The sequence below is a fragment of the Mus caroli genome, unplaced genomic scaffold (genome assembly GCF_978045245.1).
Source record: "Mus caroli unplaced genomic scaffold, Mus_caroli_1 scaffold_17, whole genome shotgun sequence".
Lineage (NCBI taxonomy): Eukaryota > Metazoa > Chordata > Mammalia > Rodentia > Muridae > Mus > Mus caroli.
The window spans coordinates 53,707,751-53,724,558 of NW_028227272.1; the positions used below are offsets into that span (position 1 = coordinate 53,707,751).

At 40.1% G+C, this 16,808-nt stretch overlaps 1 protein-coding gene across 1 annotated transcript in view; it reads right to left on the minus strand.

The window, feature by feature from the left end:
- Positions 1 to 7,075: 7,075 nt before the first annotated feature.
- Positions 7,076 to 16,808, minus strand: part of Adgrg7 (adhesion G protein-coupled receptor G7) — an 84,391-nt gene continuing 74,658 nt past the window's right edge. Inside the window, exon 16 of the mRNA XM_021184877.2 lies at positions 7,076 to 7,309. Coding sequence (XP_021040536.2) covers positions 7,076 to 7,309 — 234 coding nt within the window. The remainder of the gene's footprint in view (positions 7,310 to 16,808) is intronic.

A 16,808-nucleotide genomic window follows, 5' to 3' on the forward strand; every position in this document is an offset into this window, starting at 1 on the left:
AAAAACTGCCCTGACGCCCCGCCTCCAGGCGCACAAGCCAGTCACAGGACGCATGCGCGGTGGGGTGAGGGGCGGGGCGGGCAAAGACCCCGCTGCGTCGGGTGAGCGGCCCCGCTTCCTCACTGGATGACCGAGTGTAGGAAGTGCGAGCCGAGGCGGACACGCATGCGCGGGGAATTACCAGCACTTCCGGTTTTCCGGCCAGCTGCCGGGTGGGCGGGGCGTAGTCTGCAGGGCTGGGTTTGCTGCGAGAGCCTGGGGAAAGTGGGGCATCTGTCCAGAAAGGTTTGGGTCTTGTTGCTTTGTGGCTGTCGTGACAACGCGCTAGTCTGTCACATCTCGGAAAAAACGAACCCCTTTCCCGCCTTCTTTCTACACGTTCATTCATTCATTCAGTATTGAGCGCCTACGCTTTGCCGAAAGAGTGCTAGGATGAGTCAGTTCCCCAGCTAAGCTCTACCCAAACATTTAGGAAGCTCCGAGTTTAGAGGGCACACCCACGGGTGCAAAAGACAAACTTGGATAGTAAAACCGAGGCTTCAAGAAGGCTTTTATAGGATAGAGATTTGACTACACTCGCCTAAATTCCGTTTTCTTTTCTTTTGGATGTGTTTAAATGGATGGAACTTGAGAATTATCATCCTGAGTGAGGTGACTCCGTCACAAAGGAGCAAATACGGCTTGGACTCACTGATAAGTGGCTATTAGCCCAAAATTCAATTCAGAGACGATGTGAAGCCTAAGAAAGAAGGAAGATCAAAATGTGGATGCTTCAGTGCTTTTTAGAAGGGTGAACAAAATATTCACAGGAGGAAATATGGAGACAAAGGGTGGAGCAGAGACTGAAGGAAAGGCCATCCAAAGACTGCCCCGCCTGAGGATCCATCCCATATACAGCCACCAAACTGGACGTTATTGTGGATGCTGAGAAGTGCTTGCTGATGGAAGCCTGATATGGTTGTCTCCTGAGAGGCTCTGCCAGAGCCTGACAGAGGCAGAAGCTCAGCTCACAGCCAACCATTGGACTGAGGTCGGAGGTCCCTGATGGAGGGGTTGGAGAAGGGACTGAAGGAGCTGAGGGGGTTTGCAGCCCATGGAGGGAGCAACAGTGTCAACAGGCCAGACTCCCCGGAGCTCCTGGGGACTGGACCACCAACCAGAGTACCCATGGGGGGACCCATGGCTTCACCTGCATATGTGGTAGAGGATAGCCCTGTTCCATCAGTGGAAGGAGAGGCCCTCGGGCCTGAGAGTGTTCAATGCCCCAGTGTAGGGGAATGCCAGGGTGGAAGGATGGGAATAGGTGGGGTGGGTGGGGGAGCTCCCGCAGGGGGAGAGGGAATGGGATAGGGGGTTTCCGAAGGGAGACCTGGAAAGGGGAAAACATTTGAAATATAAATAAAGGAAATATCCAACAAAACAAAACAAAAGACCAGCCTCAGACTGAACGCTGAAATTTGTAGAGGTGCTTAAAAAATGTTTTGCCCAGCTGGGTGTGGTGGCTCACGCCTTTAATCCCAGCACTCCGGAGGCAGAGGCAGGAGGATTTCTGAGTTTGAGACCAGCCTGTTCTACAAAGTGAGTTCCAGGATAGCCAGGGCTATACAGCGAAACCCTGTCTTTAAAAAAAAAAAAAAAAAAGTTTTGCCCCTATACATTGTTTTTAACAGTTGCATATAAAGGCTTTTCAGCAGTTGTTTTCAGAGATCGAGAAGCAGAGGGCTGCTGATAGAACAAAAGATTTCCCTAATTTCCCTAGGAACTGTTCCTCAGTGCTTCTCATTTAAAACCGAATAGTACTGATTCCGAGTGCTGCTGTCAGGTAATAGTATTCTTCTATCTTCCTTATGACTTGGAGTTCAGACCCTAGGACAAAAGGAGTGTAGCAGGGAACCCTTGCACACGAGAACATGCATACCCGTTAATGTTCTATCTTCAAGAAAAAAAAAAAACTAACTCAATGAAAAGAAACATATATAAGTTATACCTCAAAAACATTATGAGTGTGCAAAAGATGTTTCAAAAAGTTATCCTGGCATGACTAAAAGTGTTACCACAGTAGCAGAAGATGGCCAACCCTTGAAAAGACTGCTTACACATTGGTCCCTGACTAGTGTCTGAGCAACTAGAATTCAACAATGCTTCCACTGTTCTTTATTAAGAGCCATGCCTTGTGTCTAAAGTGTTTGAATAAATGTATTTTACACTGAACACCTTTCAATCTGCTTGCAATCTGGGTGCCAGGAATCTTAGTATACAACAACCAGTGGACCCTGTGATCTCCTTTAACAACAAAGAAAAAAGGGGAGTGGTTTAATCTAAGTCTCACAAGTAACTTCTGGCAGACTGTTCACATGGTTTAGGGACTTGTTGCTGGAAGAAATTAAGTGTGTCCGGGAAGAAAGCTTAGATGTGTGCTCTGGTCTCATTCAGACTTTTCCCTTTATAATTTGTTCTTTTGCTATGTTCCCTTATATTCTTGCCTATAATACCATATGTCCTAGACATGGACACAGTTCCCTATAGTATCTGTGCAAAAACCATACAATGCCTATAGGTGTAATTTGAGTATACTTTTTATTTAAAAAAATCTATATCTAGAAACAGAGATCTCATTGCCAGAATAATCTGGAAAGAAGAGGATGTGGATTTTGTAGCAGTGCTCAGAGAGGACTTTAGTACTGTTGTTTGTCTGCTTTCAGGACAATATACTCATTCACTACTTAACTGGGGTACTATTTTGTTAATAATTTCAGCTTACCTTCATAGTCACAAATTTTAGTGGTGGCCTGAAATTCAGAGTTTTCCTTGTCTTGCTTATTCCTTTACAATGTCTTATAGTCTTATCTCAAATCACATGACTTGTAACTGTCATCTAAACTCCCAGTCTAGAACACATCCCTTCTCTATTGCTGTCTAGTGAGTACCGGGTGGTTGGGGGTAGGGGGTTTCATCTTCATTTATTATCACCAAGGTCCAGAAAGTCTCAGTTATTATATTATGGTTTCATGGCAAACAAAGTCCAAACAAAGTCCAACAAATTGTAAGATCATACCTCTGCATGTAGCAAAGTTCCACTGAGGAAACTATACAGATAGGAACTGTACCAAACTATACAGATAGGAACTGTACCAGAGGCCCCTGGGAACAGCTTGTAAGAGATAAGCATTGGATCATGTCACTCTGCCCTACTTGCCTCTACTGCACACACACACACACACACACACACACACACACACACACACGAACACGAACACTCCACATCTTCAGTTAAGAGCTGGTACTCAGAAACATGACCAATGGGCCAAAAATGAATTATAACTATTTACACCCTTTGGAATAATCAAAACCTTAAAGGTTAGCACTAAACTGCTACGTATTGCTGTTGCCACTGTAAAATGACTCAGCCTCCTTAGAAAACAGCTCAGCTCTTATTGATTTTTTTATTAGGTATTTTCTTCATTTACATTTCCAATGCTATCCCGAAAGTCTCCCATACTCCCCCCAACTCCCCTACCCACCCACTCCCACTTCTTGCCCCTGGTGTTCCCCTGTACTGAGGTATATAAAGTTTGCAAGACCAATGGGCCTCTCTTTCCAATGGTGGCTGACTAGACCATCTTCTGATACATATGCAGCTAGCTATTATTGATTTAATAAAGTGTTAAAAAATACACATGTTTGTGTAGGCTAAGCTATAGCACTTGCTACATTGGGCATATTAAATGCATTTTATTATGGTATTTTTAATTTACAATGAGTTAGTTACAAACTCATAAGGTTAAAAAGTGCCCATATATGCTGAAACTGCTTTACTCAATTGTCCAGAAACCAACAGTTAGGTGGATTCATTAGCTTTACTGTCATGAATAACACCACACAAACGCGGGGGGAAAAAACAAAGAAGCAAGATAAACGTAAAGATGGATACGGGAGGAGGAAAGAGCAAGGGACTGGCAGTTGAATTGTGAACTTTCAAATGTCAGTTAAGATGCAGGCAAGAAAATCCAAAGGTCAGATGATTTCTTTCTATTGACATTGCAGGAAAAGAAGAAGAAAAAGTCATCAGGAACTCTTATCACAGAGGTAACCAGAAAATGGGTAGAGTAGGACCTGCTCATATTCAACAGCATGAAAACCAGTTCGAAGTCTTACTTACTATACGGTGTTTTGGTTTTCTTTTTAAAGCCACATGTTATAGTCTGTATTTACTCTTATCCTATTCTCCCTATGGATGATCCCAAAGACAGTTCAGACGAGGAAGATGAGTGACCAGTCTTAGACTGGCTCATTTCTAAGCAGATATTTGTATTTTGTCAGATGTAGTAGCCCTCTAAATTTTGCTTTCAACATCCCTTCTGTGATGTAGTTGTCTATTCTTCACAGTGCTTAATAAGCATCTGTCAAATAAATTATCCCTTATCTCTCCCTCACAATGAGTATTTGACCCAGGCTACCATAAAATGTCTAGCACTAAGCATATATTCTGGGTAGAAGATAGCAGCTCTGGACCTGCTTGCCCTCCTTGTCTCTCCCTGCCCACTGTACTCTATTGCAGAGGGCTACCTGTGTGCTCTATAGACTCCTGTTTCTTGACTTTTGCTGATTGCACCCAGTGTGAGACTTGCTAAGAACCTGTTGCATAGGACGGGGTGGCAGCCCAGAGTCGTTTCTGCCCTTTTTTAAGGGAAAGCTGGTTGACTCTGTCTCAATCCCAGACCACTGAGAAGAGGTGTTTTCAGCTCCTGCTCATACCTTCATGTTTTGTTCTTCATGTCTCTGGCTCAAAAGAAGTGTCTTCTCCCCTTGCTTCCTTGTGGCTGTCTACAGTGCATCTCATTTGGTCCTCCCTTTTTAAGTACCATAAAATAGTCTTAGAGTCCCTCTATTTTAAACACCTCTGCTTCTGCTGGAAGAGTAAGGAGAATAAAATCCCAAGCGATTTGCCAAGAGGAATGAAATCCCTCTTCTTGTTAGATCTTAAGGCTTTAGGGTTAGGAGTGCCAATGCCAATCAATAGCCATGTTTGAGAACAAGGATAAAGAAACACAGAGACAGGACATGGGGGATAGAATTCTGACACATTATCACTATTCTGGGTTCTAGTTAGGCCTGGAGTTCATGTTACCATGCACTTATTTCACGTCTCAAGCCAGGGCACTTGAATGTTTAAAATAGCTGTTGCTAACACACAAGTCAGGATCATAAACAAAACCTGGTATTGCCTCAGACAAAATGGAACACAGAAACGTTATCAGAAGCCAACGTGGCTCTTGGACTTTACATTAAGTTAGCATATTCCCTTTAACCTTTGACCTAAATTTGAGTTAGATTCATATCACCAAATGAGACTGCTGACTAGCACCCAGGGTAAAAGTTCAAACCAAAGGAATGATCTTCTCCTGGTCAAATTTCAGGGTTTCATGTGAATTAGTCTCCACAATTGCATGTGGACTTTGCATGTTTAAAGGAACATTTTATGGAATTTTACTTGGGATACTCGAAAGATACTAAAAACACAGAAACGTTAGCCACCAAGGGAAAAAAAATCACATCCTCCTCTGGCTGAGTATAGTTTGTTTTGATTTTCCTCATATTTTCAGGGCTTGGCTTAAGGGATATTTTCATCTGATCAAATTTTGAGTCAATCGCATCTTACTATTTTTCTTTGTCCAGCCCATATCTGAGTGTAGCACTGTAACACTGCTTAGAGCATGGGCCTTTCAGAATTGGTTTTCTTTTGTACTTCTCTTTACTTATTTACTCTCTCATTAGGTCTCATCTATACTATAGATTAAATAAGCTTGTCTCGGCTTCCCTCGGAATCCAATTGTCAATTGTCATTTGCAACCATTTCTGTGAGAATGTACATTCTTTGTGTAATGGTGAGAAGGATTTGCATTTTAGAGCACTGGATGCTCTTCCACAGGACCCAGGTTCAATTTCTAGCACCAGCATGTCCACTCACAACTATAACTCCAGTCCCAGGGGATCTGACCCCTCTTCTGGCCTCCACTGGCACTGCATGCACATGGTATATGCAGCCATAAAACAGATTTTTTAAAAGAAAGAATTCAGTCTTTAGTGAATGATGACAAGCCTGTGCTAAGATCACATGAAATTTATTAGATCCTTAGTTCATACACTCACATGAGAAGCCCGGTTTCTGACAAAACAAAAAGCAAAAATTCAAAGAAGGCATCTCCTGAGTTCAGAGGGGGTTCTCTTCATACTTCAAGGTTTGATGTTCTATGACTACCTAGAGCTTTTAAAAGCCATACATGTGATTACGAGTATAGTTTTTCATTTTGAATCTCATCAATCATCAATAATATAAAGATATTAAGCCAGGCGGTGGTGGCGCATGCCTTTAATCCCAGCACTTGGGAGGCAGAGGCAGGTGGATTTCTGAGTTTGAGGCCAGCCTGGTCTACAAAGTGAGTTCCAGGACAGCCAGGGTTATACAGAGAAACCCTGTCTCGAAAAACAAAACAAAACAAAACAAAAGATATTAAAAGGTGTGTGTGTGTGTGTGCACGTGCACATGCACATGCATAAGTAACTAGAGGTTTAGCAGTCTACTAATCTATCTCTCTATCCATTTCTTACAGAGTTGATTATTCTTGTCACAAAACACTTTTTAAACAAAACACCTTTTCCTAAAGAGGAGACTGGTTGCCAAACAATTCATTGGCAAAAGTTTAATGTCTGTAAGCAACTCCCTGTACTCATCAGGAGCCACTGTGTTCTAGAAGGTAATATTGTTTCTCATCGTGAAATAATTTGTTGTGAGTTCTGCATAATTGTCAAAGTGTGTCATGCAAACTTAGTAACTATGGTCATCTTAATATATATGTATGATTCTTCATTTGACTCACATAGTAATATAGTGAAAAACCACAAAGAGCTACCAAATACATTCTCCCTGTGATAATAAACAACCTTAACATGCATTCAGGAAAAAATTGTAGGACAATTAGAGAATAACATAAACAGATACAATTCTTATGAGTTGGAATCAAAAGACCGTCATGGGTAACAGTCTTGTTAGGCACTTGATTTTGCTTGGTCACTTTCAAGATAATGATGTTTCCTCAGTCATTCCAGATGGCTCTAGCAGCCTAAAGCGTTCATTTAGGGATGGTAGGGACCTGAGCATATTGTACATCCTTACACGCAGTTTCAGTGGGGTTATTGAAGGCATTGGCTTCGTTCTGTCAAAGGATGATGACAGTGACTTCAGTACTTTGGAAGCTTCAGTCTGAAATACTTTTGTTCGAACAGTGTAGAGAATGAATATTTGCAATCCCTGAAAAGAGAGATAAGCTTTAATACTAGGCAATATTACAATACAGACTTCCGCAGTACCTAAGGAAGAGATTTCATTTCACCCTCCGACTCTGAGGAAGCACAGCGGCTCCACAACAGGAGCTTGCAGCTGCTGCACGTATGCATGCCCTTCAGATATACACAGTGCTGCATGTAACACATATTTCGAAGACCAGGGCTCATGCCCTGGCTTGACATCACCGCTGTGCAAGTCTATTCCTTAATCTTTACAATCTTCAGTTTATAAAGCTGGAAGAGATTTTGTGTGTGTGTGTGTGGGGGGAAAGTTACCCGTTTCTTCTTCTACTTCCTACATTCTGTCACTCTGTTTCTTAGAGATTTATATACTCAATAATTTCTTTTTTTTTTCTTAAAGATTTATTATTTTATGTATGTTAGTACACTGTCTTTCAGACACACCAGAAGAGGGCATTAGACCCCCATTACAGATGGTTGTGAGCCACCATGTGGTTTCTGGGAATTGAACTCAGGACATCTGGAAGAGCAGTAGGTGCTCTTAACTGCTGAGCCATCTCTCCAACCACTAGTTTCCTTTTTTTTTTTTAATATTTTTTATTACATATTTTCCTCAATTACATTTCCAATGCTATCCCAAAAGTCCCCCATACCGCCCCCCACTTCCCTACCCACCCATTCCCATTCTTTTGGCCCTGGCATTCCCCTATATTGGGGCATATAAAGTTTGCAAGTCCAATGGGCCTCTCTTTCCAGTGATGGCCGACTAGGCCATCTTTCGATACATATGCAGCTAGAGACAAGAGCTCCGGGGTACTGGTTAGTTCATCATGTTGTTCCAACTATAGGGTTGCAGATCCCTTTAGCTCCTTGGGTACTTTCTCTAGCTTCTCCATTGGGAGCCCTGTAGCTATCCAATAGCTGACTGTGAGCATCCACTCCTGTGTTTGCTAGGCCCCTGCATAGTCTCACAAGAGACAGCTATATTTGGGTCCTTTCAGCAAAATCTTGCTAGTGTATGCAATGGTGTCAGCGTTTGGAAGCTGATTATGGGATGGATCCCTGGATATGGCAGTCTCTAGATGGTCCATCCTTTCATCACAGCTCAAAACTTTGTCTCTGTAACTCCTTCCATGGGTGTTTTGTTCCCAATTCTAAGAAGGGGCATATTGTCCACATTTTGGTCTTCATTCTTCTTGAGTTTCATGCGTTTAGCAAATTGTATCTTATATCTTGGGTATCCTAAGTTTTGGGCTAATATCCACTTATCAGTGAATACATATTGTGTGAGTTCCTTTGTGATTGTGTTACCTCACTCTAGATGATGACCTCCAGGTCCATCCATTTGGCTAGGAATTTCATAAATTCATTCTTTTTAATAGCTGAGTAGTACTCCATTCTGTAAATGTACCATAATTTCTGTATTCATTCGTCTGTTGAGGGACATCTGGGTTCTTTCCAGCTTCTGGCTATTATAAATAGGGCTGCTATGAACATAGTGGAGCATGTGTCCTTCTTACCGGTTGGGACATCTTCTGGATATATGCCCAGGAGAGGTATTGCTGGATCCTCCGGTAGTACTATGTCCAATTTTCTGAGGAACCGCCAGACTGATTTCCAGAGTGGTTGTACAAGCTTGCAATCCCACCAACAATGGAGGAGTGTTCCTCTTTCTCCACATCCTCGCCAGCATCTGCTGTCACCTGAATTTTTGATCTTAGCCATTCGGACTGGTGTGAGGTGGAATCTCAGGGTTGTTTTGATTTGCATTTCCCTGATGATTAAGGATGTTGAACATTTTTTCAGGTGTTTCTCTGCCATTCGGTATTCCTCACGTGAGAATTCTTTGTTCAGTTCTGAGCCCCATTTTTTTAATGGGGTTATTTGACTTTCTGGAGTCTACCTTCTTGAGTTCTTTATATATATTGGATATTAGTCCCTTATCTGATTTAGGATAGGTAAAGATCCTTTCCCAATCTGTTGGTGGTTTTTTTGTCTTATTGATGGTGTCTTTTGCCTTGCAGAAGCTTTGCAGTTTCATGAGGTCCCACTTGTCAATTCTCAATCTTACAGCACAAGCCATTGCTGTTCTATTCAAGAATTTTTCCCCTGTGCCCATATCTTCAAGGCTTTTCCCCACTTTCTCCTCTATAAGTTTCAGTGTCTCTGGTTTTATGTGAAGTTCCTTGATCCACTTAGACTTGACCTTAGTACAAGGAGATAGGAATGGATCGATTCCCATTCTTCTACATGATAACAACCAGTTGTGCCAGCACCATTTGTTGAAAATGCTGTCTTTCTTCCACTGGATGGTTTTAGCTCCCTTGTCGAAGATCAAGTGACCTTAGGTGTGTGGGTTCATTTCTGGGTCTTCAATTCTATTCCATTGGTCTATTTGTCTGTCACTATACCAGTACCACACTGTTTTTATCACAATTGCTCTGTAGTAAAGCTTTAAGTCCAGCATGGTGATTCCACCAGAGGTTCTTTTATCCTTGAGAAGAGTTTTTGCTATCCTAGGTTTTTTGTTATTCCAGATGAATTTGCAGATTGCACTTTCTAATTCGTTGAAGAATTGATTTGGAATTTTGATGGGGATTGCATTGAATCTGTAGATTGCTTTTGGCAAAATAGCCATTTTTACAATGTTGATCCTGCCAATCCATGAGCATGGGAGATCTTTCCACCTTCTGAGATCTTCTAGAATTTCTTTCTTCAGAGACTTGAAGTTTTTATTATACAGATCTTTCACTTCCTTAGTTAGAGTCATGCCAAGATATTTTATATTATTTGTGACTACTGAGAAGGGTGTTGTTTCCCTAATTTCTTTCTCAGCCTGTTTATTCTTTGTGTAGAGAAAGGCCATTGATTTGTTTGAGTTAATTTTATATCCAGCTACTTCACCGAAGCTGTTTATCAGGTTTAGGAGTTCTCTGGTGGAATTTTTAGGGTCACTTATATATACTATCATATCATCTGCAAAAAGTGATATTTTGACTTCATCTTTTCCAATTTGTATCCCTTTGATCTCCTTTTGTTGTCGAATTGCTCTGGCTAGGACTTCAAGTACAATGTTGAATAGGTATGGAGAAAGTGGACAGCCTTGTCTAGTCCCTGATTTTAGAGGGATTGCTTCAAGCTTCTCACCATTTACTTTGATGTTGGCTACTGGTTTGCTGTAGATTGCTTTTATCATGTTTAGGTATGGGCCTTGAACCTTGAACCTTGAAGTCTTTCCAAGACTTTTATCATGAATGGGTGTTGGATCTTGTCAAATGCTTTTTCCGCATCTAATGAGATGACCATGTGGTTTTTGTCTTTGAGTTTGTTTATATACTGGATTACGTTGATGGATTTCCATATATTGAACCATCCCTGCATCCCTGGGATGAAACCTACTTGGTCAGGATGGATGATTGTTTTGATGTGTTCTTGGATTCGGTTAGCAAGAACTTTATTGAGGATTTTTGCATCAATATTCCTAAGGGATATTGGTCTGAAGTTTTCTAACTTTGTTGGGTCTTTTTGTGGTTTAGGTATCAGAGTAATTGTGGCTTCATAGAATGAGTTGTGTAGAGTACCTTCTGTTTCTATTTTGTGGAATAGTTTGTGAAGAACTGGGATTAGATCTTCTTTGAAGGTCTGATAGAACTCTGCACTAAACCCATCTGGTCCTGGGCTTTTTTTGGTTGGGAAACTATTAATGACTGCTTCTATTTCTTTGGGGGATATAGGGCTGTTTAGATCATTAACCTGTTCTTGATTCATCTTTGGTACCTGGTATCTGTCTAGGAACTTCTCCATTTCATCCAGGTTCTCCAGTTTTGTTGAGTATAGCCTTTGGTAGAAGGATCTGATGGTGTTTTGGATGTCTTCAGGATCTGTTGTTATGTCTCCTTTTTCATTTCTGATTTTGTTAATTAGAATGCTTTCCCTGTGCCCTCTAGTGAGTCTGGCTAAGGGTTTATCTATCTTGTTGATTTTCTCAAAGAACCAGCTCCTTGATTGGTTGATACTTTGAATAGTTCTTCTTGTTTCCACTTGATTGATTTCGCCCCTGAGTTTGATTATTTCCTGCCGTCTACTCCTCTTGGGTGAATTTGCTTCCTTTTGTTCTAGTGCTTTTAGGTGTGTTGTCAAGCTGCTAATGTGTGCTCTCTCTAGTTTCCTTTTGGAGGCACTCAGAGCTATGAGTTTTCCTCTTAGAAATGCTTTCATTGCGTCCCATAAGTTTAAGTATGCTGTGGCTTCATTTTCATTGAACTCTAAAAAGTCCTTAATTTCTTTCTTTATTCCTTCCTTGACCAAGGTATCATTGAGAAGAGTGTTGTTCAGTTTCCACGTGAATGTTGGCTTTCTATTATTTATTTTGTTATTGAAGATCAGCCTTAGTCCATGGTGATCTGATAGGATGCATGGGACAATTTCAATATTTTTGTATCTGTTGAGGCCTGTTTTGTGGCCAATTACGTGGTCAATTTTGGAGAAGGTACCATGAGGTGCTGAGAAGAAGGTATATCCTTTTGTTTTAGGGTAAAATGTTCTGTAGATATCTGCCAGATCCATTTGATCCATAACTTCTGTTAGTTTCACTGTGTCCCTGTTTAGTTTCTGTTTCCATGATCTGTCCATTGGTGAAAGTGGTGTGTTGAAGTCTCCCACTATTATTGTATGAGGTGCAATGTGTGCTTTGAGATTTACTAAAGTTTCTTTAATGAATGAGGCTGCCTTTGTATTTGGAGCATAGATATTCAGGATTGATAGTTCCTCTTGGAGGATTTTACCTTTGATGAGTATGAAGTGCCCCTCCCTGTCTTTTTTGATGACTTTGGGTTGGAAGTCAATCTTATCAGATATTAGAATGGCTACTCCAGCTTGTTTCTTCATACCATTTGCTTGGAAAATTGTTTTCCAGCCTTTCATTCTGAGGTAGTGTCTATCTTTTTCTCTGAGATGAGTTTCCTGTAAGCAGCAAAATGTTGGGTCTTGTTTGTGTAGCCAGTTTGTTAGTCTATGTCTTTTTATTCGGGATTTGAGTCCATTGATATTAAGAGATATTAAGGAAAAGTAATTGTTGTTTCCTGTTATTTTTGTTGTTAAAGTTGGCATTCTGTTCTTGTGGCTGTCTTCTTTTAGGTTTGTTGAGGGATTACCTTCTTGTTGTTTCTAGGGCGTGGTTCCCGTCCTTGTATTGTTTTTTTTTTTTCTGTTATTATCCTTTGAAGGGCTGGATTCCTGGAGAGATAATGTGTGAATTTGGTTTTGTCGTGGAATACTTTGGTTTCTCCATCTATGTTAATTGAGAGTTTGGCTGGGTATAGTAGCCTGGGCTGGAATTTGTGTTCTTTTAGTGTCTGTATAACATCTGTCCAGGATCTTCTGGCTTTCATAGTCTCTGGTGAAAAATCTGGTGTAATTCTGATAGGCTTGCCTTTATATGTTACTTGGCCTTTTTCTCTTACTGCTTTTAGTATTCTATCTTTATTTAGTGCATTTGTTGTTCTGATTATTATGTGTCGGGAGGTATTTCTTTTCTGGTCCAGCCTATTTGGAGTTCTGTAGGCTTCTTGTATGTTCATGGGCATCTCTTTCTTTAGATTTGGGAAGTTTTCTTCTATAATTTTGTTGTGCAAAGAAGATATTATTTTTTGACTAGAAAGGTGGCTCAGCAGTTAAAAGTGTTCACTGCCCTTCCAAATGATCTGGGTTTGAATCCCAAGATCCACATCATAGCCATATGTAACTTTACTACCTCTTCTAGCCTGCATGGACATCAGGCATGCACTTGGTGCACACTCAGCATTTTAAAGAAAATTCTAAAGATGTAATTATTAGTTCTAATGTTTGGTGCTGGGTATTTGGGAACTTTGTAGCATTTTTAAACTTCAAATAGTCTAAAATGAATCCAAAATTATCACTTAAAGGGTGTCAAATATCAATGAGGAAAGTTCTGCAGCAATTCAGCGTTTTTATAAATAATTTGGTGCCAAAAAATTTCAGTTAATGTACTGCATCTACAGAAATCAGCCAGCAAATTTTTCAGTGTTTTTTTCACATTCTACTGAAGTGGTTACTCAAAAATACTATCACTGATGTGCCATTCACTTTAAAAAGAAGTCAGGACAATAGGACAATCCAATAAGATACCTTGGAAACTTTTTAAATGGAGTGTTTTATCTATAATACAATTTAGTTAATACAGATATCAAATATAATTTAATATTTTCAAGAGAAAATATTGTTGACAGTGTCAATCATGTAGTAAATTTTAAATTGTACCATAAATTTAGGAGACAATAAACAATTATACAATATTAATAGTATTCTTTCTCTCAGACTATAACTCAGCAGTAACTGTGTTTGTATAACAAGAGGCCCTGGTTCAGATTTCCAGTATTGCAAAAAAAAAAAAAAATTTTTTTTTTTGTTCACACATATTACTTTTAAAGGATGGGGGGTGGGGGGAGGACCAGTAGATGCCGTTTCACTCCAAAAAATGAAAGTTGAACTTTATAGTAATCATTAATAATCAAGGATTGTAATCAATAGACTTTAAAAATATAACAAAAATATTTAAAATAATTACAGAAAATTATATGTACAAGGTAATGTTATTGACGAGGCATGATATTTAAAAGTAAGGAGGTGATGGTAGATCCATGTGACAAAATGTGATAGAATTAAGAACCAACAGGTTCATCTCTTTCAGGTTTTAAACAATTTTGCTTGTTTATCGTGTGCAAACGTGTGGGTGCACACTCGACACACTGTTTGGGTGAGTGCCAGAGGATTCTGTAGGAGTCAGTTCTGACCACCATGGGGGTTCTAGGAACCAAACGAAGGGACTGGAAGATCTTGAATAAGTAACTAACTCCAGTAGTATAATGACTAGCAAGAAGAATGAGCAAGATGAACAGCTCTCTGGGATCTGCAGGGCAAAACCAAATGGCCTCGCATCAAGGCATTCTCAGAAGGAAGAGGAGAGAAAAGGAGGAAAAACTATAAAAGATTCTAGCAGTTCAGCCATCCTGAGAAAAATACATGCAAAGAAGGTAAGAGCTGTGTACGCCATAGACATACTGAATGCTAAAGCTAGGAGGAAAACTGTGATGTAAGCAGAGAAAAATAGCACATTTGTGTACAGTAGAACAGTATGAATGGCTGAGGACATCTCATTAGGATATGTAGCAGAGTGTGAAATTACTTCTCTAAAATGCCAAAAGCAGGGGGAGGGGGAGGCTCACCCAGCCCAGAGTTCCATATCTAATAAAAAAAGTCCTTCAAGAATAAGAACAAAACAGATAAAAGTTAAAAGAAAATGCTTAGTCACCAAAACCATAAATTACAAGGAACCATAAGTTGCAAAGAACCCTAAGGATTGACTTTGGACTCAAGGGAAATGATATGTGACATTCGAATCTTCAGAAAGGAAGGAAAGGTCCTGGAAGTGGTTGACACATGGCCTAATATAAAGTTTTACCTATAATTTTCTTTAGATGTATATGTCTTTTTCAGGAAAAGTAACATTGATTTGTGGGGTTTATTCTGTATGCACATGTAGGACATAAGAAAATGGCAGCACAAGGGAGGGGGTGGCAGGCAGATTCTATTGTTATGACACCCTTCATTTTACTGGATGCTATAAAATATCAATTTTTAAGTTCCTTATGAAAGAAGTTATGAATGCATACTACTACATCATGAACTTATCCCCAAATTCAAAGTGTTATTGATTACTGGGATGTGAATTAAAATGGAGTCATAATAATAATCAATTATACTCAAAAGTGGGGAGGAAGTGGGTAGCAGAGGAATGAAAAACAAATGAGTGGTCAGTTTTCCACTACCAGCATTCGGATGAAGATGTTGAACCCTCAGCTCTGCCTGTACCATTCCTACCTGGATGCTGCCATGCTCCTATCTTAATGATAATGGACTGACCCTCTGAACCTATAAGTCAGCCCCAATTAAATGTTTACCTTATAGGAGTTGCCTATAAGGAAATGGTATCTGTTCACAGCAGTAAAACCATAACTAAGACAGTGTGTTTTGTCTGAGAATTTAAGGGAAGCTGGGCGGGGGTAACACACCTCACCTCCCCAGAGTTAAGGCAGGTACAGCGTAAAACTAAACACTATACCTGTATGTTGACATGCTCTTATTTCTTAGCTGGGGGATTGTGATCAAGGTAGAAGCAAGTGCAACTGTACTGAAAACAACTCAACTATTACCTGATGTGTGTTCTAGCTGGACACAAAACACAGAAAACTGAAACATTTACCATTTGCTGACTTGGAAGCCACATTCTAGCTCATGGAGTTCTGAACCTATGGTCATTTCCCCCAGGAAACAGAATTTTGCTATAGGATGCTTCACATCCATGAGATACACAAAATGGTTAGTCAGTATGACATTCTTCACTGCTCACAACCCTTCCAGTTAGTAATGTGGATGTTCTTCTCCTGAAGAAATATAGTCTGACAGAAAGAAGAGAGAGAGAGAGAGAGAGAGAGAGAGAGAGAGAGAGAGAGAGAGAGTGAGTCAGAGAGGGAGAGAGGGGGACAGATAGATAGAAGGGAAGGGGCAGGGAAAAGGGAGAGAGGGAGGGAGAGAGAAATAGAGATAGAGAGAGGGGGCAGAAAGAAAAATGATACTAAGGAATAATGGAAAATGGATCAGAAGTGAATACGGAGGCAGGGAGATAATGCACGAAATCAAGGAATGATGAGCAACTGTATGGTCGTTTGGTTTTCTTTAGAGTTGCATATTGTTATATATATAAGTGTTATGCTACAACAATTCACATTTAACAGTCCATATGTGTGCAAGGAAAGGATTATAAATGGTTTTGTTATTACAAAAGAAATGGGTTTTATGGTAATTACTATGTCTTGTCCAAGAAAGAAAACTTATTACATAAATAACTCTTCTCTTTACTTGCAAAGATTATTTCTCCCCCCCCCACACACACACAAATCTAAATGAGCACAGAAGACAAATTGTAAAATAACAACTGACATCAATGAGTTACATCAATGAGTATATTAGATCCAAATGAGCCTTACCCTCTAGTAAAGTGGAGACTCTTACAATAGACAAAAAAGTGAGGCTCATGCATTTGGTGCCTACATACAATAGTCTTTAAAGGTACAGAGGTCCATAGCAAATGCAAACACATGCATACATACATATATTCATGCATGTGCACACATGTGATCATATAACCAATGCACATAACAAGACTAGGTGATAGATAAATTATACCTTATGACAAAAGGCACTATCAGAAATTAAAAAGGCATCTTACTACAAATGATGAAAGGGCCAATTCATCTAGAAAATATAATAACTTTATATCTATATCATGAAGATGAGTGTTTTCTCTGTCTTCACTCAAAACACATGACACCCACTGGCAAAATGCAACAAGGGACCAAACAGAGTCAATCCGTGATGGAAAATTTTAGCACTTAACGGTTAAAAGAACCAGATGAAGATACTAG